The following is a 24,291-nucleotide window of genomic DNA, read 5'->3' as shown; positions in this document are numbered from 1 at the left end:
TCAGCAGTATAGTCAGTTACCAGAAACCTGTACTTGTCAGAGTCTTTTCCATGAATAGTTATCTATTTTAAATATAGCAGTGTGTACATGTCAATCCCAAACTCCCAATCTACCCCTCCCTCCAACCCCACGCTTTCCCCCTGGTAACCATAAATTCGTTCTCGAAGTCTGTGAGTGTTTCTGTTTTGTAAATAAGTTCATTTGTATCATTTTTTTAGATTCTGCATATAAGTGATATCATATGATGTTTGTCTTTCTCTGTCTGATTATTTACTTCACTTAGTATGATAATCTCCAGGCCCATCCATGTTGCTGCAAATGGCCTTATTTCATTCTTTTTATTGGCTGAGTAGTATTCCATTGTATATATGTATCACATCTTCTTTATCCATTCATCTGTCGATGGACATTTAGGCTGCTTCCATGTGTTGGCTGTTGTAAGCAGCGCTGTAATAAACATTGGGATGCATGTATTTTTTCAAACCATTGTTTTCTCTGGATATATACCCAGGACCGGGATTGCTGGATCATATGTAGCTCTATTCTTAGTTTTTTAAGGAACCTCCATTCTGTTCTCCATAGTGGTTGTACCAGTTTACATTCCCACCAACAGTGTAGGAGGTTTCCCTTTTCTCCACACCCTCTCCAGCATTTATTGTTTTTAGACTTTTTATCATGGCCATTCTGACTGGTGTGAGGTGATATCTCATTGTAGTCTTGATTTAAGAATTGGCTGTATTCTCCTATGTGACAATTGAAGAATCCTCTGGCCACCCATAGTGATTTCAGGAGCAAGCCTTTTAAAAATCAAAGACTTAGAGTCAATCTCTGGACCTACCCCAAATTATTCTATACAAAATGACACACACTGGGGCCTTACATAGGCAGCCTAGTACAGTGGCTAAGAATATGAATGGAATCTGATCACCCGGGGTGCATTCAGACAATTGCCACTTATTCGACAGGATAACGTTTGTGAAGTTCTAGAATCACAGCTCTCCAAATACTAGCAAATTATTCTATAAATCAGCCATTGTTCTTTTTCCCAAGTGACTTGAGACAGTCACAAAAAAACCGACATAGAATGTGGGTGCGTTCCATAACCAAAATGAGTTGAACTCACCTGACACATCCATTATCACCTTTTTCTTAAGTATTTTCACTTAGTGTAAATATTAATATTTAATCATTTTAATAATAAAATTAATAAAATTAAAATATGTAATAATGTTAATAAAAGAAGTTAGGCGGTAGGGCCCTCAGTCAGATGCCAGGTTTTCCACAAAGCCTCTCTCAGTTTCCCTATCTGGCATTGACCTCTCGTCTCTGATTCCAGAGTGTGTCATGAATACTCATGAGTGTCTATCTATCCACTATCTGGTATTTAAATCACTGGCATTCATGTCTTCTCCCTCCCTGTAGACAGAGAGTATCTCAGGGTTAGAGTCTGGCTATGATTCTTGACTTCTGTTACCAGGCTCCTATGCCCCCATCTCTGACCCTAACAAAACTAGAAGGTGGAGAATCCATGGCACCATTTGGAGTGATTTCCCCAGGCTCTGCCCTCCTGCCAGGATATGATTACCATGTGCCAGTCAGACTGCCCATTCTGAAAGGAGGCCCCTTTCCCCTCGTGCTAAATGGGCCATGCAGAATAAATGTTCCAATTCCACAACTCAAGGATAAACTACAACACTCAACAGAGCTCACAATTTCAACAAAATCAGCCTCTGTTCTTTATCACCAACAGTCTGCTCCATTGTAGATGAGAAGCCCTCCAATAATATAGACCACATGGAGAGAAAGCACTTTTTAAAAAAGGTCAACCAAATGATAGAGCTGAATGTCTGGAAACGGCAAAGCCGAAGTAATTTAAATGTGATATTCCCAATCTCTGTAAATTGGACTTTCACTACATATTCTTACCTGTTGTTAGGAATAACAAAACCATCCCAGGAAGGGTGTATATCTTAGGATTTTAACTAACAAAGAGTTATAACTCGAATTTTTTTTATAGTGTTCAAAGTGCTCTTTAAGAAACAGGAGATGCAGGTTTTAGCCCTTTTTCACTTATGAAATGGAGGGAAAGAGGTGATACGATAAGCCCATGGTAACACAGACAATTAGAAAGTCAGGACAAGAATTTAGAACTCTCAATTCAGTGCATTTGAATGCCTAGAAACAAGGATTTACTGAGAGGAAGGACAAGAGAGGGTAAGAAGCTGGTCTCTTAAATTCAACCAGAGGGCAGTCAGGACACTGAGTCAGCAAGAAGACAGTGGTGAGGGAGGAGGGGAGGTGTGTGAGGTTGAGGTTGGGAGGTGGAGGGGTTCTGAACTAGGACCAGGCACAGGACAGCCATTCAGAGGAACCTGGTGCCCTCTGTGTACCAGGCCCTGTTCTAGGCACAGGGGAGTGGCTGGCAGTCAGGAAGGGGGACCCCACAAGGGCCACAGAATGGAGGAGATGGGGACACTCTAAGGCTGGTGTGAAATCACCTGGTTTGGAATGAGACTGGGTGGGGAAGGCAAGGGACCAGCCACGGCGTTTGTCACAATACAGAGAAACGCAATGATAATAATAATCGCGGACAACAATGATGCTCTTAGTATGTGCCAGTCTCTGCAAGTCAACCTGCTGGTTTAGTTCCCACATAGTATTCGTATTTGGTCCATGGGGGACCAAGGCTGGGAGGTTCGCAGGTTTGTTCCAGATCACACAGCTGACCAGGGAGGCCAGGAATTCAGATGCTGGTGGCTTGTGACTCCAGGCCTCTCTCCAAATAGTTAGATATTTATACCAATGGGGAGGGAGGGAGGGAGGGAGATGATAGATAGATAGATAGGGATACCGGTTCCCAACAAGAAGGGTAGTGAGCTTCCTAGGAAGTTGTACACGGGGTTGTTGAAAAGTGACCAGGGGCACGGGCAGGGCTCCCAGGTGTAGGGTTCCTGCAGGGAGAACCCATACAGCTCAGGTGTGGTGAGTTCTTTGCTCCACGGCGGTCTAGCTCAGCTGCTTGGACTTCTTTAACTACAAAGGATGGTCTTTGCTTGTTTGTTTTACTTGGCTTCAGGTGTCTCAGAGTTGTTTTTCACACTCGGGCTATCCTACAAGATCAGGGTAGCCAGATAAAGTACAGGAGGCCCAGTTAAACTTGGATTTCAAAACTAGTACTTTTTTAGTATAAGCATGTGTCATGCAACATTTACCGGAAATTCAAATTTAACTGGGCCTCCTCTATTTTTATTTGCTAAATCTGGCAAGTTTATGCAGGGAAGAAGTTGTCTGCTCATTGAGGCAAATCATTTCTAGTGCAAAATTCCAGGGTCTTGCTGATGTGTGATCAGGTCTTTGAAGGTTGATGCCGCTGAGGGTGCCAGCACGAGTTTGCTGTTTTAAGCTCTCTTTGGTTTGCTGAACTCTCCCACCCCTTTCCGAGGATGGCGTGTGTGTGTGTGTGTGTCCAGGGAGCTAGGGCCCGATGGCTCTCACAGCTGAAAAGGTTTACTATCGAGCCCTTTAAGAGGAAGCTGGCCGACCTTTGAACTATGACACCAGTTGCTTAAGTGTTGATTTCTTTCCCCCAGTTTTCCCCCAGGCTTATGCATTCTTTCATTTTATCACCTGGCAGGGACAAATCTTGGGTTTTCATTTTAATAAATGAAAGAAAACGAATAATACACCTTCACGGGGAAAAGAGCCCACTGGAACTTTAACAAAAGGCACGTGAGTCACGTGAGTAGAAGGGGCGGTACGGGCTCCCGGAAGGTCAGCGGGCGGTAGAGGCTCCGGGAGCCCGCGTGCAGGCCGGCCGCTGAGGTCGAGGAAGGGAGAGCCGCGCCAACCGTGAGTTCTTGTAACTTCTTTGTTAAACTCTGGTGATATTTCTACTGTTCCCACACAGCGTTGATAAGTGAGCGCGCTGCCTAGAGCTCGGTTCTATCTGAGATGAGTAGAGTTGTCTAGTCTGGCTTACACTTAAGAAACTGACTTTAATTTTTCATGGTCTAAGTTCACCCAGTTCCTACGCAGTTGTTGAGGGCACGAAGATAAACACGGCCGCCTTCTCGATTTCGGAGTGTTTCCCCTTTAAAGGAGACCGAAAATTTTTAAATAATAAGTGGTAAAATAGAATGCAACAGAAGGTACTTGGGGAACATAGACTTCCTGGTGGCAAAGAGCCGAGATTTAGAAGCTAAACTGTCTACAAGATGGGAAAAAAAAAAAAAAAAAAAGATTGAAGGAGCTTGTCCATCAGAGAAAGCTTCAGGCGTGGCTTGGAGGGATGAGGGACATGGTGGTTGTGATACGGGGTGCTCCCCGGGGACGTGGCTGGAGAGCTACGGAGAAGCCAAGTCAGAGGGGACTTGGTTTTAAAAGGAGCTTGAACTTGAAGGTGGAGTTATTTAAGGGTTTTGCGCAGGGGTGATCTAGGTAGATGTGCTTCTGCTGAGATGCTTCAAAGTAAAGGAAATACCGGCGGCCAGGATACTGAGAGGCTGCTGCATTGGTCCTAGCTGAGAGATAATGCAGACAGTAGTGTGGACAAAGAATGAGAATATTTGGGGGGGAAATGAGAAATGTGCTCCTGTTCAACGTGCAGACAATTCACTGTCAATTCTGTTCGGCGTTTCTCGTTCTGAACTGCATTTACATTCATATCTATTACCTAAAAGGGGGATACGGGGGAAAATAACAAGGTTAATTTTTTAACAAGAAATAGTTTTTGAAAACTTGGTACCCTGGAACTTGGTCTGTAGGCTGTGGAAGCAGGAATAGCTGCACAGGGGTCGTCACGGAGACCCTTGGGCTGACACGAAGTCCTATTCTAATTAGGTTTTTCACCTTTAGTCGCGCCATCAAAGACTGTTTTCGGTTCTCCGTTCTCGCTTCCAGATATCTACTTTTTCTTTAACAAATTAGCGCCTAAGGATTATTAATTCCACCAGCAGATGGTCCTGACACAGACAAGCCTCCCCCATGAAAACGTTTGGGTTTTTAATCAGGATGTTCTCGGCCCCCACGGAATTCCTCCCCAGCCTGCATCAGTAGCTCCAGGCCTTAAGGCATTTCAGTGAGGCTCAGGTGGCCGAGCTCTTGGCAAACTGCCCTTCCCCTTCTGGTCTCCCCGGCGCACTCAGCGCGTCGCAAACACTGCATTTCAGATGGGGCTGAAATCCTTATTGGAAAGGCTGTCGTTCAGAAGCACTGTTTGTTCTGAGCATGAAGGCTCTTGGGAGGGAGGTGGCCGTCCACCGTGTCCTGGTGGGAGATGGGAAGAGGTGGGTTGCCTACATCAACCTGCTGACGAGGGTATTTGCTGTGAAGCGTTCACACTGATTTGCCATGGCAGGGCAGTGAAAGCAGGACACACCACTCAAAACCCAAGTCCTTTTACATAGTGACTTACACATTGCAGCATAGCCACAGCATCAGCAGAAAGAGACCCAGGCTACACCAGCCAGATGGCCAGGCACACGCGAGCCTCCTGGTTATTTCCAATCATGTTCTCACTAGACACCCGTCTTCCTCTCCGTGCTTTCAATTTAGACCTTGATGATCTCCGCCAAATAGCATTCAGTTCCACTGTTCGCAAGGGGCTGTGCCGGGGTGAGAAGAGGGTTTAAGAGGGTCCAAGAAGCATTGATCCCTTCTAAGAGTCAGGGACTGTCCCAGAGGCTGCAGATAAAAATGCACTTCACATGAGCCCCATCGTCCTGGATGGCCCATCCTACAGGGCAGCTGCTCCAAGAAGGGGGCTGAGGCCCAGAACAAGGCCCCAGAGGCAGGATCAAGCAAACTCTGCTTTGGAAGGTTTCACGAAGGAGGAGGCGTGGGGTAAACGTTCCCAAAGACTGAGTGTCAGTTCCACAAGCCAGAAAAGGCAGGGCCTAACCCTGTGGGGAGACACGGGCTGCTCTGTGCTGCCCTGACACTCATATCCCCATATCAGGCGGTGGGTTGGGCTCAGTACCAGGGTGACGGCTGCTACTGAGGTGGAGGCAGGTGGGTGTGAAGCCAGCACCTCACCAAAGAGAAAGAACTGCCACACCGGGGACGGCTCTCTCCTTGTCGTCCAGCCTCCTAGGCAGAGGCAGTTTTCACAGTCCTAGGTTTCCGGGCCCCAGTTTGAAAGAGATCAGATGTGGAGTAATAAGTCGAAAAAGGGGTAGGGTTTTTGTTGGGTTTTTTTTGGTTTTTTTGCAGGGCTTTTCCTGCAACAAAACAGTTGGTTCTCAAATTTTGATATTCACCAGAATCACCTGGAGCAGCTGTTCTCAAAGTGGGGTCAGGAGACCAGCATCAGCATCACCTGAGAGCTTAGGAGAAAGCAGATTCTCAGCCCCCCCGGACCTACTGAGTCACAAGCTCTGATCTGCTTTAATGAGCCCGCCAGGTGATTCTGATGCGCTCAAGTTTGAGAATGCCTAACCTAAGACTCTTACAGATTCCTAAACACCGTTCACAGAGCTTCTAGATCAGGTGATCAGATATTTTGCCGGTCATTGCAGCCATGCCCTCCTGGTCCCAATCCCTAAGCGGACTTCAGCTTGTTTCCTAGCCATCCCCTCCACATTTCCGGGGTCACTTGCGCCTGTATTCAGCCCCTCACTATCCATTTCATATCTAACATGCTCTCTGAGCCACAGTGATTGCATCTGTCAAACAGGGGCAATAGTAGCATGTGGGCTTCTCAGGATTAGAGGTGATGTCTGGGAAGCGTCTGGTGCAGCTCCTGACACTTGACATCTTAGCTCAGGCTGCTGTAACAAAGCACCACAGTCTGGGGGGCTTATAAACAACAGAAATTTATTTCTCACAGTTTTGGAGGCTGGAAGTCCCAGATCAAGGTGTCAGCATGCTGGGGTTCTGGTGAGAGTCCTCTTCCTGGGTTGCAGAAGGCCAACTTCTCATATCACATGTGGGAAAAACTCTTTGGGATCCCTTTGTAAGAGCACTAATCCCATTCATGAGCATTCCAACCTAGTCACCTGCCCAAGGCCCCACCTCCAAATACCATCACATTGGGGTGTAGAGTTTCAACACGTGAATGGGGGGTGGGGCGCATTCAGTCCATAACTCTTGGAAATAGGCAATAACTGACAGCTGCCAGACTGCTGTGCCTACTGTCCTGGGCCCAAGTCCTGCTATTTGCAGTGGATGGTTATCAGAAAAACAACCCCTGGGGACTTCCCCAGTGGTTAAGAATCCACCTGCCAATGAAGGGGACACGGGTTCGAGCCCTGGTCCGGGAAGATTCCACATGCTGCGGAACTAAGTTGTGGCGCACCTAAGCCCGTGCACCACAACTACTGAGCCCTTGTGCCACAGCTACTGAAGCCCGTGCACCTAGAGCCCATGCTCCGCAATGAGAGAAGCCACCGCAATGAGAAGCCTGCGCACTGCATTGAAGAGTAGCCCACACTCGTTGCAACTAGAGAAAAGCCCGTGTGCAGCAACGGGGACCCAACGCAACCAAAAAAGAAAAGAAACACAACCCCTGGAAGTATTTGGTAGTCAACATGCCCCATTCCTGGATCAAACTGACTAAATCAACTATGAAAAGCATGTAGAGTCTGCCACAGTGGAGGTTCGTTCTGAGCACTGTGACCTTTCCCTGTCCTAAGCTTCCTGCTCCAGGGCCGTGTACAATCAGCCCTGTTTGGATCCCTTCAAGTACCAAGTGTCCCTCCTACCCCCTCTCGGCCCAGGCCACACCTGTACTTGGTTCTCCCTGTAGCCCATGGCCCATCACAAGGGCCACCGATCTAGTTGCAGACTCATACAGGAGGATGTTAGAGGAGGAATTCCTGTCTAGATTGGCATGTTTGTTGGGATACCTGTAGGACCCCTTCCAAACCTCCAAGGCTAGGGCTGACCCAGCACTACTTGACCAGATGCCCAACAAGTTGCTCTGAAGTCTTTGCAAGCAGACGTCTTTTCAGAAAACTCATTCTTAATTAAGTGATCCCCTTCCAACACAATTCCACCCAATGCCTTTCTCAGTATAATCCCAGAATATCAAGGCTGGCTTTGAGAATATAATCTTCAAACAAAATCCTGTCCCCTCCTTTGGTATGGACTGATACGTTAGCTTCTGATGTTTTGAAATTTGTTTGCCTCAAATGATGCTAACTTGATTGTGCCCATAGAACTTGAGATTCTCTCTCTCTCTCTCTCTCTCTCTCTCTCTCTCTCTCTCTCTCTCTCTCTCTCTCTCTCTCTCTCTCTCTCTCTCTCACACACACACACACACACACACACACACACACACACACACACACACACACACACACACACACACACACTACTTGAAAGAAAAAGTATTCCAGAACTCCGAATAAAAACACCATGGCTCCCACTTGCTATAGGGAAGATAGTCTTCAATCCAAGTTCACTATTCACTCCAGGATGGTGCAAAATGCCTTCTTCCTGAGATTTTAGCTGATCGTTACCCGTGGCAGCTGAACCAGTCAACCTGGCACTACCAGAGTAAACACAGTTGACGTTAGCCTTAATAACTGTCTCTCGTGCAGAAGTGTTTGAGGTGAGTGATGCAGATCAGGAGACTGGCAGGTGAGGAGGTGCTGCCCTGTGCAGAGATCAGACCTGGCAGGACAGTCAGATGCAACAATCAACCTGTGTGAGTTAGGAGACTGTGTTGAGGGATTTGTATGCGTGTTTTTCCCCTTGCAGCTAAATTGAGTGTCCGGTAAACTCCTCCTAGCCAAGAAACAGTTGTTCCCATTCTTATCACTGGGGCTCGTGAGCGTGAGTTGGTTTTGACACTGCTCCAGGGACAGTCAAAACACGGAGTCCTCCAGGGTCTCAGATCCATCCTCCTCCACATAGCTTATGACTTCAATTTCTGTTTCACCAGAACAGGTTTTCTGCAAAACAAACCATCCTTCCTTAGATGTCTTCTAGAGAACTTTTTGAGTCTTTGAATTTCTTTACAATTGGTTTCAAGTCAATTTTGCTTATGAAAATAGTAAATGGTCACTGAAGAAAATACGGAAAATGAAGTAGGAAAAAACCCAAAAAATACCAATGAACTTAACTCCCAAGCACAGCCCACTGTTTGTCTTCAGCCCTTTTTTCTAGATAGAAAGTTATCTTTACAGTTATATGAAGAGCTTTATAAGTGGATTTCTTTCTGCGTAGCATCACATCCTACTTTAAATTACATACAGCTAGCCCTCGGTATCCACAGGCTTCACCCTTTTACATAATGGACTGGAGCGTCTGTGGATGTTGGTGCCCGCTGGGTCTCCTGGAACCATGCTGCCTGCAGATGCTGAGGGATGACTGTATGTTCTTTGGCTGCCTCATTTTGAATAGTTCCATTGTTGACTATAGTCAACACAGTTGACTATAGTCCACAGTTGACTATAGTCTTCCCTTAAATAGGGGTATTATGGCCAATTTTGGCTATTATAAATAATGCTGATATTAATTACAAAATTCATGACCAAAAAAATACCTCCTGTAAGAGATTGTATTCCTTGACCCCCTTTACTCATTTGAGGTCACTTGACCTCACTTTACTCATTCAGCACATCTTTTTCATATTTTTTTAAGTGAAGTATAGTTGATTTACAGTGTTGTACTGGTCTCTGCTGGACAGCAAAGTGACTCAGTTCTACACATACATATTATTTTTTTTTATATTCTTTTCCATTATGGTTTGTCACAGGATATTGAATATAGTGTCCTGTGCTATACAGTAGGACCTTGTTGTTTATCCATCCTATATACAGTAGTTTACATCTACCATCCCCAAACTCCCAGCCCATCCCTCCCCCCTAACCCGCCCTTGACAGCCATAAGTCTGTTCTCTATGTCTATGAGTCTGTTTCTGTTTTGTAGATAGGTTCATTTGTGCCGTATTTTAGATTCCACATATAAGTGATATTACATGGTATTTGTCTTTCTGACTGACTTCACTTAATATGATAATCTCTAGTTGCATCCATGTTGCTGCCAATGGCATTATTTTATTCTTTATGGCTGAGTAGTATTCCATTGTACTGTATATACGAACCACATCTTCTTTATCCATTCATCTGTCGATGGACATTTAGGTTGTTTCCATGTCTTGGCTATTGTGAACAGTGCTGCTGTGAACATAGGGGTGCATGTATCTTTTTGAATTATAGTTTTGTCCAGGAGTGGGATTGCTCTATCATATGGTAATTCTATTTTTAGTTTTCTGAGGAACCTCCATACTGTTTTCCATAGTGGCTGCACCAACTTACATTCCCACCAACAGTGTAGGAATCATTCCACACTTTTGTTTTTTTGGCTGCACTGGGTCTTAGTTGCAGCCCATGGGATCTTTTTTAGTTGTGGCACATGGGCTCTCAGTTGCAGCATGCATGTGGGATCTAGTTCCCTGACCAGGGATTGGGCCCGGGTCCCCTGCATTGGGAGCACGGAATCTTAACCACTGCACTGCCAGGGAAGTCCCAGAACATTTTTTGCACTGGACACCATGTGATGCGTTGAATACGCAGTGATGAACACGGCAACTGTGCTCTCTGCCTTATGTACTTTTAATAGGTTGTTGTCTACTTAATCTGGGAAGGAACCCTCTCCGGTTACCAGCGTAGAAACAAAGAATGGCTGGAAACCAGTTTGTACCAAATGGAAAGCTCAGAGTAAGAGTTTTTTCAGTGAGTCTTTTTTATCACTAAGCCAGCTCATCCCCCTCCTTCTTCCCTCCCTCTCCTCCCACCAGAACCTGTCTCTTGAGTGTTACAGAACAATTTCTAACTCAGGCCTGGACAAGCAAAAACATGCTTAACAGCCTCTCTGGGTTGGCAGCTACCCTCTGAATCCCAGGATGCTGGGTACCAACATCAAGCTGAGAGGTGTGAGCGGTGATGAAAAGCAGAGGGTTTCCTTTCCCGCCAGCGGGAGGCTTCCCGGCGGTTTGCCCATAACTCTAATGGACCCCCTCCTTGTCCTTGTAGCAAAGGCCCCAGAAGTGGGTTGCACAGGCTCTGCCTTTGAAGGTAGAGGCTGGGGCACTGCCACACGTGGCCCAGCTATGGTTAGCTCTGTACTGAGGCACCTACTCCTCCAGGTGGAGGTGGTAGAACTGAGAGCAGGAGGTGACACTTCATTTCCCCAATTCTCCCCACTCTCCCCCTCCACCCTGCAGGCCTCCTGCCCCGTCCCTCTCAGTGATCTGTTTTTCCTGACCCACTGAAATGTGAGAGGAGGGTGCGTTGTCCAGAAGAGCTTGGCAGTGATGGGTTTTGACATGAATCCTTTGCTTATTCTGAAACCAGCCTGTCTACCCCAAGAGTTGTTTTGCACATATGACTTGATTTTTTTTTTTTTTTTTTTGGCTGTATCGGGTCTTAATTGTGTGGGCTTCTCTCTAGTTTTGGCATGTGGGTTTTCTCTTCTCTAGCTGTGGCCCGCAGGCTCCAGGGCGTGTGGGCTCTGTAGTTTGTGGCACATGGGCTCTCTAGTTGAGGCGCTGACCTCAGTAGTTGTGGCGCTGGCTTAGTTACCCCGCGGCATGTGGGATCTTAGTTCCCCAACCAGGGATCAAAGCCACGTCCCCTGCACTGGAAGGCGATTCTTTACCACTGAACCACCAGGGAAATCCCCATGACTTGATTTTAATTAACAACAAACCGCAAACTTACACAGTAAGCTGTTAAGCCAGTTTCTTTTACCAACCTCAGAATGTGCAAGGAAATCTTTGGGGGCTGTGAAGGAAAATGAGATACCGGCACTAAGATGTGCTATTAAGAAGCTGGGACAGATGACTTGAGTCCGCTGCTTAAACCACAGGTGCTTTCCAGGCATGAGTGTGCCAGATCCAGGAGGGATCCACAGCATGAATTCACAGGAAGCGAAACAAGTTTCACAGTGGGGCACACTTTCCTTCCAGAAAAGCTACGGGTTAACAGGAGCAAGCTGGCAGTCCCCCTGATAAAGGAGACCACAAGGGTGGAACTGAGGGTAGGGGTGACTATAGGGCTAGCCTCGATTCTCTGCTTCAGTAGGTCAGTAACTGTCATCCGCTAAATCATCCCAAACACCCGAACTGTAAACTCTAAAGAAAGGTCACCGCTTACTGCAGTGATCCATTTTGGTGAGTGAATGATCGACTCAAACGCCCCTACAACCAGGCACCAGTTGACTCCTCCTACCATGAATAACTTTATCAGAGAGAAAATGAAATTTGTTAAGAAAATTGCTTGATGAGGGTCTGCAGTCTGCAGCCTGTGGGCTGAGTCTGGCTCGTTGCCTGATTTTGTAAATAAAGTTTTATTGGCCAGAGCCATTTGCATATTGTCTGTGGATGTTTTCCCACTACAGTGGCAGTGTGATAAAGCATTTGGCCCTTGAATGTTTACTATCTGGCTCTTTACAGAAAGTCGGCTGGCCCCTGATCTAAATAACCATTCAATTTAAGGACAGATTTGACAAGCAACATGCAATACACTGAACATCACAAGACCTTGCTGACAAAAATTAAAGAAAACCTGCAAAAATAAGGTGAGATGTCATGTTTACAGATCGGAAGACTCGTTATGTTTAAGATGTCACTTCTCCCCAAATGCACCTATAATACAAGACAATCCTGGTCAGGATCCCAGCAGCTTTTTTTGTTGAAATTGATAAACTGGCTCTAAAATTTATACGGAAATAAAAAGGACCTAGAATAACCAAAACAACTTTGAACAGTCATGTTTGGAAGCCTTACACTACCTGGTCTCCAAGTTTACAATAAAGCTCTAGTCATCAAGACAGTATTATATTAACATAAAGATAGACAAATAGATCAATGAAACCTAATAGTCCAGAAGTAGACACAGATATACACGGACAACTTATTTTCAACAAAGATGTCAAGGCATTTCACTAGGGAAAGGATGACTTCTACCATGTGATGCTAGAACAATTGGATGCCATTGGTAAGTGAGCATTCAGTTAAGCCTGAGTGCTCTGAATGGTTAACAGCGCCTAAGAAAACATATTTGGGGAAATCATTTGCCTTTTCTATGGTTCTTTATACTAAGGAAGTAGGGAAAATCCCTCTGAAAAACTTTACTGATTGGGGTACCCATGTGTAGAAACATTGATTGTTAGAATGTCAGAGCTAAACAGGTCATTGGACCATGTCATCTGTGCCCCTTACTGTGCAGAAATGGAAGTCAGGGCCCATGGGGTTGAAGGAATTGCCCAAGGTCACTTAAGAGCTGGGTGATAGAAAATAAAAATTCAAGTCTGACTGTTGAGATCACTCATAATTGAGTAGGACCTTTGCAATATTCAAAGACTGTAATGAACATATATTAAAACAATCAGCCAAAGAGCAGAATGACTAAAGCAACATGAAGGCACCTGGCCTCCTGGGTAAAGACCCTGCCTTGTAACATGGAAAACGAATGACCCAGTGACAGATCCCTGGGGACCCAGCCCTGGGCAGATATGACATATCATAAGAACCTTCAATATTACCTCAGAGTTGGTGGTTACAAAGAATTCTTTAATATTACTCTTTGGTGCCGGAACAGGTGGAAACAACTTGGTCCATAAGTGGCATCTGAAAACAGAGTAAAGAAGGGAAATAGCTAAGCAAGAACAGCCTTTCTTGTCCTTAAATATCTACTCTAAAAATTGACCTAGTTAATCCCTGAACCTGCTGTTTTGTAAATTCAAAATCTTCATTGACTAAGACTTCCAAATATCTACATTGTAATAATAGTTGAGGACCTCGGGGGTACTGCAAGACTCTGATGTGACTTCTGGATCATCCAAGAAAGACAAAATGGCAATTGCTTCATGTTGGTGCGTGTTACCAGGCCTGATTTCTGAAAATGATGTACATCAAGTGCGTGGGGCCCCAGGGTTACCCACGATGCTGGTAGGCGGCCCCTCCCCCTAGGCGCCAGCTCTCAGGGTTTACTGTCTTTTTCCTCTCCTTTGAGCTGCCAACCGCCCCCCAGCCTATAGATGCCATCTGATGAGACATTTATAATAGTGAAGCTGTTTAAAATAAAAGTCACTTTCTAAATTGTGAAAAAGCTAAGATAGAACATGTTCTGCAGCCTCCTAAGTGGCACTTGGCCTTCCTGGACGCCAGAAGGGATGAGAAGTTCTTATGGGGCCATTTGCAAGCTCTAGGTTTGGCCACCAAATCTGCATGACACTTCTAGAATCTGCGTCTGACCTGGGAACGATCAGCCACTAAGGGACTGGATGACCGAAGGGCCAGGGTAGGAGTTGGTACCTCATAATTGGGGATCATAACACAGGAGGCACCATAGTGACTTCAGCATCCAATGGGATGCCTTCCTTTACCCAAGACGTAACAAGCATGCCCTGGGGGCTCAACAGAGGCAACCAAGTTTGGAGTGGAAGGCAGTCAAGGAATCAAAAAAACACAAATGTAAAAACCTTCATAGAGGGGCTTCCCTGGCAGTCCTGTGGTTAAGAATCCACACTTCCACTGCAGGGAGCACGGGTTTGATGCCTGGCTGGGGAACTAAGATCCCACATGCCACGCTGTGCAGCCAAAAAAAAATCCTTCATGGAAATGAATAGACTGTTGGCAAATTCAGGAAGGGGGTATCTAATGCCTGAGGGCTGTGTTGTGCTCTGTGTCCAGTTTCTGCAAATCACCTCCTGTTTCCCAGTTTTTTATTTGGTCTACACTCATCTTGGAAAGGCTGTCCAGGAAGACACAAAAATGTCATAAATTCCACCTGATAACAAGAACCCTCCATCCGGTGGATACATGGCAAGAAGGTAAAAATCCAATATTTAGATCCCAGTGAAAGCACCCAAATGAAAAGAATACCTACGTTCTGCAGATGAGTGAGAAAATTAACAAGATAAAGCAGATGGTCGCCGTAACTGCAATAAGGAACCATTTTGTCCAGGGCTTCTGCTCATTGTTTCCTAATGAAAAAAAGCAAAAAAAAAAGCAAAAGAAATCAGAACTCGAATCATCAGCAGAAAAGAGAGAGGACTACACTAGGGCATCAGGGGGCTTGGGTCTGAGTTGAAGGTGCTGGGTGATGCTGGAAAAGCAGCTGAACCTCCCCGAACTTTAGGTCGTTCATCTGTAAAATGGGGCAGGGCGGGCAGGGATCATCCGTCTCTCAAAGTTGATACAAGGGTGAAATGAAATAACGGCAATGACGATGAGGCCACTTTTAATCTTGAGGCATTATTTAATCAGTGAGCAGATATTTATGGAGTATATTCTAGGCAATATGCCAGCTGGATCTTGGAGCTTAGCAGCTTTTGGTGAGTACTAAGGTTTTTGGATGAAAAAGGTACAAAAATGTAAGCCTACTCAGTAACCTAATTGCAGTACAATCAAAACATTTTACAAAGTTGGACTTTTAGAGGAAGTACAGTGTGGGATAATACTCATAGTTCACAACAAAGGTATCAGACTCGGTTGTAAGTTTACAATCTGAATTATCCTCACAACACCTCTTACGATTATACCTGTTTCACAGATGGGAACGTAGATGCTAACTTGATTCAGTACAGAAAGTATAAATATGCCACATGCTGCCCGACTATCTAGTTAAATTTGCTTCTAATCTATACTCAAGGATATCTTCTTCTATGGGCTTTGATGATAGCTTTGGGGTGTGTGATTTTTTTTTAAGGTACTGGAAATGCCTTCAAGAAAAACCCAAGGCCATTTACCAAATGGTGTTTAAAGGGTAACCCGCTTGCTAAACTGCCTGATTCATTTTTAGAGAAGAATGCAAATCTTGAGTTATCTCCCTGAATGCGTGGGTCCTTTCTGTGTTATTCATTCCGTTATTCACCCATTTAGCCAATATTTATTGGGCTCCTATTATGTGTGGGACATTGTACATGTTGCTGGGAGATGGTTAAAAGAAAGCCTGTGAACCCTCCCTTCCTGCAATTGAGGGAAGAAGTCGATAAGCAAATAAAGACACAGGTAATTTAGTGACAGCAGCTCTAAGTACAGAGGTGAGATATACACCCCACACCAGGAGAAGCAGGTCCTAATCCTTGGTTTGCCATTAACGGTTTCTATTATAAAATGAGAAGTGAATGTAAGTGGAATTTTCAAGCCCCTTGTAAATATCTTAAGACTTCCAAAAGCCCCAAAATAGTTAAAACTCAAATCTTTCCAGGTATCAGGATGGAGAGATGTCTTGAGGATTTAATGCTAGTGATTCCAATGTTGCCTTGATCTCATGCACTTTTTTTTTTTTTTCTTTTTTGGCCTCCTGAGACTCTTACTTGAGGTTTATCTTCTACCTCCCAAAAGCTTTAATCTCTCCTCCTCCATCTCTTCCTTTCTGCTTTCAAATATTCATAGAGTCCTTTATCTTGAATAAGCCATTACTTGGCTCTGCCGTCTCTCCCAACTATCATCCAATACCTCCTTACTTTATTTCCCAGCCTCATTTCTTGAATAAGGGATTCAGGCAGCTTCATTTTCCCGTCTCAGAAAGCACTTTAAAAAATTGCTGGTGGCTTCCTCCTGGTTGAAGCCAAAGGACGGTCAGTTTCTTTTTCCAACTTTATTTTTCCTGACCTCCCTCCTGAATTTCAAACTTGATGGTTGCACCCACCTGGAAACCAAGCCACTGGCTCCTTTACCCAAATATTCCTCTTCTTCAATATCATTTCCTTCCCCCCTTTTTAATTTCAACTGCCCCTCACCGCTCAGCCTTGACCCTCTGGTATTTTCCACTATGGTCTATTCTTTGAACTTTGCAAAGTTTGTTGAGCACAGCTTCGTCTTTTAATTCCATGGCATCCTCTCCCGAGTCTTTATCCCCGCCCAGCTCCCGGTCTGGATCTCAGACTGCCTGTAGGTGGAACCCACTGGGATGTGTCTCAAAGCTGACAACATTCAAAACCAAACTCACACCCTTCTTCACATCAAAACAACTTCCCTCACAACTTCCCCCTTCTGATCTCCCCTCTTCCAAGATCCCAAACTGGAATCCTTGGAAGGCACTTGGATTCTTCTCATCCTCTGTCGCCCCTCCCTCCTTTCCTCATCCACTTGGTTTACACCAGTACATCATACCCAACCATAAAGGCAAGAGAACCAGCCACATGTATACACATATCCCCTCCCTTTTGGATTTCCCTCCCATCCACGTCACCACAGAGCACTGAGTACAGTTCCCCGTGCTATACAGCAGGCCCTCGCTAGTTACCTATTTCATACCCAGTGGCGTATATATGTCCATTCCAACCTCCCAATTCATCCCACCCCCCTTTCTCCCCACCCCCGGTGTCCACACGTTTGTTCTCTACATCTGTGTCTCTATTTCTGCTTTGCAAATAGGTTCATCTGTACTATCATAAATGCAAGATATGCATGCTTTTGTCTCATGACTTTGCCTAGTCTGGAAACCTGGGTTCTATTCCTAGCTTGTTGTGAAGGTGGCCGTTCTGGGCCTCAGTTTCCTCATCTGCAAAAATGAGGAAGTTCAACTCTGACCCTTAAGAACGCTCTCAATCCAGCACATTTTTTAGTACCCCTGACCCAATCCAGGGCATTGTCATTTGGTGTATACTGACCTCTCACAAAATTGACTTTAGTATATTTTCATTGGCGAAAGTTGGAAATTTGTAGAAAAGAACAAAAAATAAAAGTTATCAGAAACCAGCAGTCACCAATAGCTTATCTTCTATACATGTTTCGACATTCCCTTTTCAGGTACCAGGCACTCCGCGAGGTGCTCACCTTGCAATCTCACTTGAATTCTCACAGCAGTGCTTCAGGGTGGGCGCTGCTGTCCTAGTTTGATGGATGGGGGAGCTGTCGCAGAGAAGGGCGGAGGGGGTCAGCTGAGGACCACGGCTAGTAGCTGGGGGTGAAGCCCAGGGCGTGCTGAGCGGCTGTGCTCTTAACCACGGTGCAGGGACCCCATCCCACTGCCCACCACCCCCAAACCCAGGACCCACCGCGTGGGCAGGCGCTTCACGGAACACCCCCCCGAGTGGCCTCTTCCCGGCTGGATACCGCTTCCTTCCAAGGCAGCCCTGTTTTGTTGTTGTGTCTCAGCTGCTGGACGTGGCTGGGTTCGCAGGCTGTGTCTCCAGGAGAAGGGGGCTGCCTTGTAAGCGACCCCTCCTCCTGATGCTCCCTAGGCTCTAGCCAGGACTGACTCACTTTATTTAAAACCTCTGACCATGGCGTTGAAAACGAAGTTTCATGTATTTATAGCTATTTTACAAACAGGTGGTGGCCACACTTTGGCTCTCTGAGGCTCTGCTTTTCATCATTTTACCAACCTTTTATTTTCCCAAATCCCATAGACACTCAGTGGTTCTAGGATTAGTATTCAGTTCTCTGGATTGTCACCGAGTGTCCCGTTAAACCTAGTTTTTACTGCACTTGCACGTAGCTAATATAAAGAGCAACTGGGCGAACTACTACCGTGAAATCAAATACCAGCTCGCTTTATTTGCCACTCTGACTTCCTGCATAAGGGATTCTGCCTGCCTCATTGCCCCATCTCTGAAACTCACTGTAGTACACTTTGAACCATTATGCAAGTCCCCTAACAAGTACATTCAGAAACTCTAGACTCATATACGTGGATTATAAATTTAGCAAGGGTTATGCCAGTAGCAAAATTATTCCTGTTTACAAGTAGGTTAAACAGGTGAAGCTTGAGTTCTGCAGAAAGAATGATGTTACCAAAATTATCAGGGTGGCACCCTGGGTCCCGTTGGTGTCTCAAATTGTGCAATTCTCTGCAGGCTGTTATGTCAGGTCCTGATAAAAGTGCCGTTCACTTCTGAGCGTGCTTACACAAATCTTTTCAGTTAAACCACTCTCTAGCTGTTCACTTGAGCGCTCACATTGATAAGTGAAGATTCTCTCTGAATTAACAAAACCTCTTTGGAGAGGCAAGTGATTTTATTTCTTTCGATCAAAAAAAAGTTAGCGGTGCATGCAAGGTACTATGTGGAAAGCAAAGTCATGGTCACTGCCTGGAGGGAGGGGCACATGAGTCATTTCTCCCCACCTGGCTTCTGCAGTGTCCCACCTTGCTTCAGAACTACTCCCCTACCGCCACCTGAGAACAGAGCTAACCCCCCAGACAGCAGAGCCGAGGTCAGCTTTACTGCAAAGAAAACCTAAACTGGCAGGTAAATCCAGGGCAAGAAAAAGCTTTCACATGTTCACTACCAAATGGAAATTGCTTGGGGATTATCTACCGTTACGTTATTTATTAATGCAAAAACGAAGTTGAGAGTCAGTTATGTAAGTAAAATGAATTGAAGACAGCACCTCCTCTGATTTCACTGAAGGTAGAACAGGGGTGCAGTTCCCCCTGACAGTGTATATCTTTCCGGTCAAAATGATTAAGAATTTTAATTCTGTAAAAGTTGGGAGACCCCTCGGTACATCATTAATTTGAATTCTGGGGTCTCTGACTTTGGACATTTTCTTAAGAACAAGTGTTTCAAGGTAACTTGAATGTTTTCTCTGACTCAAGAATGACTTTTCTGCCGTCAAAACGGAAGCCACAGATGTTTCTTTTCAAGAAATTGACGGGCGCCACTGTTTGGTTATGCAGAGATGAGCTTTAGAAAGACGAAGTCGCAAAGCCTGTCCTGCCAAGGAGAAGAAGCCCTTCAGACTCTGCACCTCCTTCTAGGATGTTCTCCCAATATTGACAACTTGGAGCATTTGGGAGTTCAGCTGTCTGTTTTCTTGGTGACCTTGGCTTCCTCAGTTTCTGACGTCTCGACCATTTAACCTTGAGAATTAGCCAACTAATGACAATTCTGCTCGTGCTGTACGTCCTGGGAGTGTATGGTGGGAAAGGGACAGAGGGGGACGAATAGCATGGTGGTTAAAGAGAATCAGGCCCTGGACCTAGTCCCAGCTCCGCCTCTGGCTTCCCTCAGAGCTTTGTCAAATCATTTTCCTCCTGGTGCTGCAGCCCCACTTGTTCTAGAATTGTATGATCTTTGTAGTTCAGACTAATAACTCTTAGGAGGTCAATTTGGTTTGGAGGCTTGTTCCACCCTTAAGCTGTTCATACAAGTACGACTTTTAGGGATTCCATATTGCATTTGAATCTAATTTCAGACTCAACAGTAGGTTCTGCAGGAAAAGAGCTCATTAGTAAATTGATGGGGCTCTTCCAGTGAAGCAGCCCTACTCTGTTAAACCAGCAGGCGCTGGGAGGAGTTCTGAGGGCACTGACAGGGCTGGATAACTGAGAGGATGCAGGTGCATCAGTCTACAAAGCCTCCTGCACTTGTCTTTCATTAGAGGGGGAGGCCGCGGCATCGTCTGTGAAGGGACCCGCCAAGCCGGTCACAGGCTCACAATGCAAGCAGAAATCATAAGCAAGCCCTTTGGGGGGGTGAGCTTTGTAAGGCAGCTGTCAAGTGGATTGTGGGAGGTTTTTTTTAGGGGAAAAAAATCCCTTTACCTGATTTCAGGAGAGTGAAAGAGAGGGGTCGGCAAATGCAGCCTCAGTGGACCGAACATAGGTAGTCCAGGGTCCAGAGCAAAATGCACAAAACGTGTTCTGTGTTCATCTGGGGAAATTGGGCTCAATGACCCAAAATATGGAAAGGACATGGAGATGCTTGGGATGGGGATGGTGTGTAGGTGTACCTTCACGCGCTCAGGACTCCCTAGAGGGATCACTGCCGTACTGTTGGTCTGCATTTGTCCCCAGTAGGACATGACTTGATGAAGCTAAATAGAGAACTCCTCTTTGCCATCTTCTTCTTTGCAGACTTCTGCACACAGCACCAAGAGGTGTGTGCCTTCTGGGGCCCTAGGCAACCCAGAACTTTCTTCCCTGTAAGGGGTTTCCTGGCCCTGTCCTACCAACCTGCTAAAGCAACTGAAAGCTGCAGAGGCTGCATTCTTCACATAGAAGTAAGAAACGGGTGAAGCGCTTTCATCCTGGTTCTGCCACTTACAACAGAGGTGACCCTGAGCAGGGAGCCCTCAGGAGCTTCCATCACCTGCTTTGTTCAACGGGGATAAGAACTGGCTGAGTTATTCCTGTAAAGTGATTGGCCCGGTGCTAGTTCATAGTAGGTGTTCAATGAATGTTATTATAACTGTGATTATGATTAAACACATCGTGTCAGCAGTAAGGCATCAAGATAATTTCCCTAAATCATCAAAGCCAGACTAAGATTGGAGCCCTTTCAGAATCCTCAGAAGGCAAAGTCATAAGCTCAGGCCTGGAGGGAAAGAAAACACCAAATATTCAAGATACTAGGGAGTAGGAAAGGGCATAAAAGCATGATGGTCCTCACCCTCAAGGAGGTTTGTATTAAAATGAACGCCATGGACAACTCCTAAGGGGATATTTAGACTAGAGTAGCCTGAAGAGGTCAATGCAAGTGTCCCCATTGCTTGGGCTCCATGGAGGCTGACCAGCTCAGGAGCTGGCAAGGCAACCCTTTCACTGCCGCCAGTCTCCACAGCCAATCCTCCTGCCTCTGTCTCCCTGGCTGGCACTGTCACCCAAGGGGTGACAAAGCATCACAGAAAGAGCACGGCGTGGACCCAGTCCTGTGGCTGTGTTCTAGGTCCGGGTTCATCACTTCCTAGCTCTGTCACTTGGGGTAGTTCCTTAACCCCTCTGCGTCTCTTTGCTCATCTGTAAATTAGGAAAATCCTGTGTTTGTGAAGATACATAAAATAACGTAGGTGAACACGCCAAGCACAGTGCCTGCCCCAAGAGGGGAGTCCGACCTTCCTCCCATCATCTGGCGGGGCTGTCTCGAGGCAGAGGTCACGCGTGGAAGTCTGGTGTGGACACCACACCTCCAGGCGGCCGGGCCTGAAAGCACAGGGGAGCTCCCTGCTCCTGACACTTGGGGACAGAAGTTGAAAGCTCCCTGCTGGCCCTCCCTCAGGCCACGGGGCTGAGGCGGCCCTGCTCCCCTGTTGGGAATGAGTAAGCGGTAGGGCTGCCAGGCGTGGGGCTACCAGGCTGGAAACCACAGGAGCCTGGGGAAAAGGAAACAGTGGACCAAAGCGGCCACCACATTTACCAACCCGAAACCCCCCATTTACAAAGAAAACCCAGCATCGTCACATGTTGTATCACCCTCAGGGAAGCCAGGTGGGTTTTTCAAGTTCCTGACTGGGTCAGCTTTTTGTTCCTCAATCAGTTTTTGTCACTAATGATCCAGAAGCCCACCATTTCTTCACAAAAGCTTTTGAATTTGCAAAATGCATTTGGAAGACCCAGGGAAAGTGGATCTGAGCCCTCTGCAGTGTCTCCCCTTCACCTTTCTCCTTCCTGGTTTTCTCCCTGTTTCACGACAGTGTGAGGATGTAAAAAGAAAGATGGTGACGAAAGGAAAAGAAAAAGAGCACAGGCACGGAGTCTGAAGGTGGAGCCGGCAAGGTGTAAAATGTAGGAGGTGGGCTGGAGGATCTCGAAGGTGACACCAAGCCCTCCAGGTTTTGATTCCACGTGCCCTGGGGCCGGTGTGCCGGGTTTCCTCACTCATTCACAGCCCATGAATGTCACGTCCGAGGAAAAAGGCACCAGAGTTTCCCAGTGGGAACCTTGCTTCCATCCCAGCCCCAGTTCTTACTTCCCTCCCTGATTTTCTGCTTCCAACTCTTTTCATGAAGTCCTTACTGATTCTAGAATGTGTGATGTGACGCTAAGGCTCCCCCCACCCTAAACACACACACACACACACACACACACACACACGCAAACAAACTGTGACAGAAAGCCACGGCCAGGATTTCCTGTGAGTAACAGGTCTCGAGGAAGATGCCCCGAAAGGAAGCCGCCGCCCGTGTTGACCTTGACTGCACAGCTGAGCCATCTGAGAAATGCGGTGAACTTTCCCCTACTCCCCGGGGTGTAAGTGCTACACATCTCAAGCCTAAAGCAATGTGTTTTTTTTTTTGTAAATACATTTTAATTGGTACCTGGTACCATCATCGAATAGATCCTGGCCTTCAGATACGGACTTCAGTGAGGTCAGGGCAAAACCCAGTGGTTTGTTTGAGGGGCAGGGCCTGTGCTGGGGGGGAAGACCCGTCACTGATATGCAGGACTCAGAGCCACTGAGCCTGACCGGCAGCACGGCTGGGTGGACACGTGTGTAACGCTCTTTTCCACGGGGAAGGGCGTTATTGTCGGAAACTTTGTTTTCATTATTGCTTGTTTCCTGCATGATACTTGAGCTTCCGGGAGGGGAGAGAGAAGAGAAGATGATGGACTTGAGAAAAGGAATATCTTCACTCAGACCAGAAACCACTCAGGAGACACCAGGTTTTGGTAAACAGGAGATGGCCCAGATAATAAGGGAACAGAAGAGTCCGGAAGTTAAGAAAGTTGCAAAAGGAGGAAGAAGTGTTAAAAGTGGAAAGTTCGCCCTTCAGATAAGGCAGAGAAACCAGCTGAGGAAGGGCAGCTGATAACGAGGGCTGATAAGATGAAACTGCTCCTTCCATCTGAGGAAAAAGAAAAAGAAGTATTCCATGTTCTGGAAATCCCAGCACAGGAGGGCAGAGTTTCAGGGCAGGTGAAGAGCCCACTGTGGCTGGCTGGACCCCTGACGGCTGCCCCTGTGCCTCTTGACTGTCCAGGGACCTTGCCCACCGGAGCAGGACAGCAGTCCTGTCTCCTCCGCCCTCCCTTTTCATCAGTCAAAACTTAGTCGTCTGGTGTCTCTCTCTTGATTCAATAACCCTGGGTGATGATGGGTTAATTAGTAAATTGAATCTCTTCCAATTCGCTAATTGACTCATACGTCACCTATTTGAGAATATTATCCATTAATAGCCACTTCTTGGCTGTTTGATAACTACTGAATTATTTAATATCTCTGGGCCTCCGTTTCCCTCAAATAAAGGAGGTGGACTTAATGATCTCTAGCAAAGAGGTGATATGTGAGTCGGGCCTTGGTGTGAAAGTGGAAGGGGAGGGCTCCAGGGTGCCATTTTTAAGACAAGGTAGGAGTGGAGGAAGGAGGTCTAGAGGAAATGAATGGAGCGGAAACACTGCCTCGTAGGCCGCGGGCAGAGCATTATTAGTGCTGCATCCTCGCCGGGTGAGGAAGAGCCACGTGGAATGTCCCAGAGGAGCCCGGGCTTCCTGTGACGTTTATTAAGCATCCTGATGACAGTAGAGAGCCGGCATTGATTAAATTCACTAACGATCCTAAAGTGAGCAGGGAAGTCACTTCCAGAAAGGATGGATTTATGAGGCGCATGGTAATATGAATCAGCTCATCTTCACGACCGGGCTGGCAGCAAATGAAATGGGATTTGCCGTG

General features: G+C 46.3%; 1 protein-coding gene across 1 annotated transcript in view; it reads right to left on the bottom strand.

The window, feature by feature from the left end:
* Window positions 1-5,279: 5,279 nt before the first annotated feature.
* Window positions 5,280-24,291, bottom strand: part of IL5RA (interleukin 5 receptor subunit alpha) — a 39,309-nt gene continuing 20,297 nt past the window's right edge. Inside the window, exons 9-12 of the mRNA XM_082346449.1 lie at window positions 14,838-14,934; window positions 13,492-13,576; window positions 7,185-8,894; window positions 5,280-7,083 (exon numbers count right to left, since the gene is read on the bottom strand). Of these exons, the coding sequence (XP_082202575.1) occupies window positions 8,808-8,894; window positions 13,492-13,576; window positions 14,838-14,934 (269 nt within the window). The 3' untranslated portion in view covers window positions 5,280-7,083; window positions 7,185-8,807. The remainder of the gene's footprint in view (window positions 7,084-7,184; window positions 8,895-13,491; window positions 13,577-14,837; window positions 14,935-24,291) is intronic.

Source organism: Balaenoptera borealis, assembly GCF_965194805.1.
Source record: "Balaenoptera borealis genome assembly, chromosome: 12".
NCBI lineage: Eukaryota > Metazoa > Chordata > Mammalia > Artiodactyla > Balaenopteridae > Balaenoptera > Balaenoptera borealis.
This window is presented reverse-complemented; position numbering and strand designations above follow the sequence as displayed.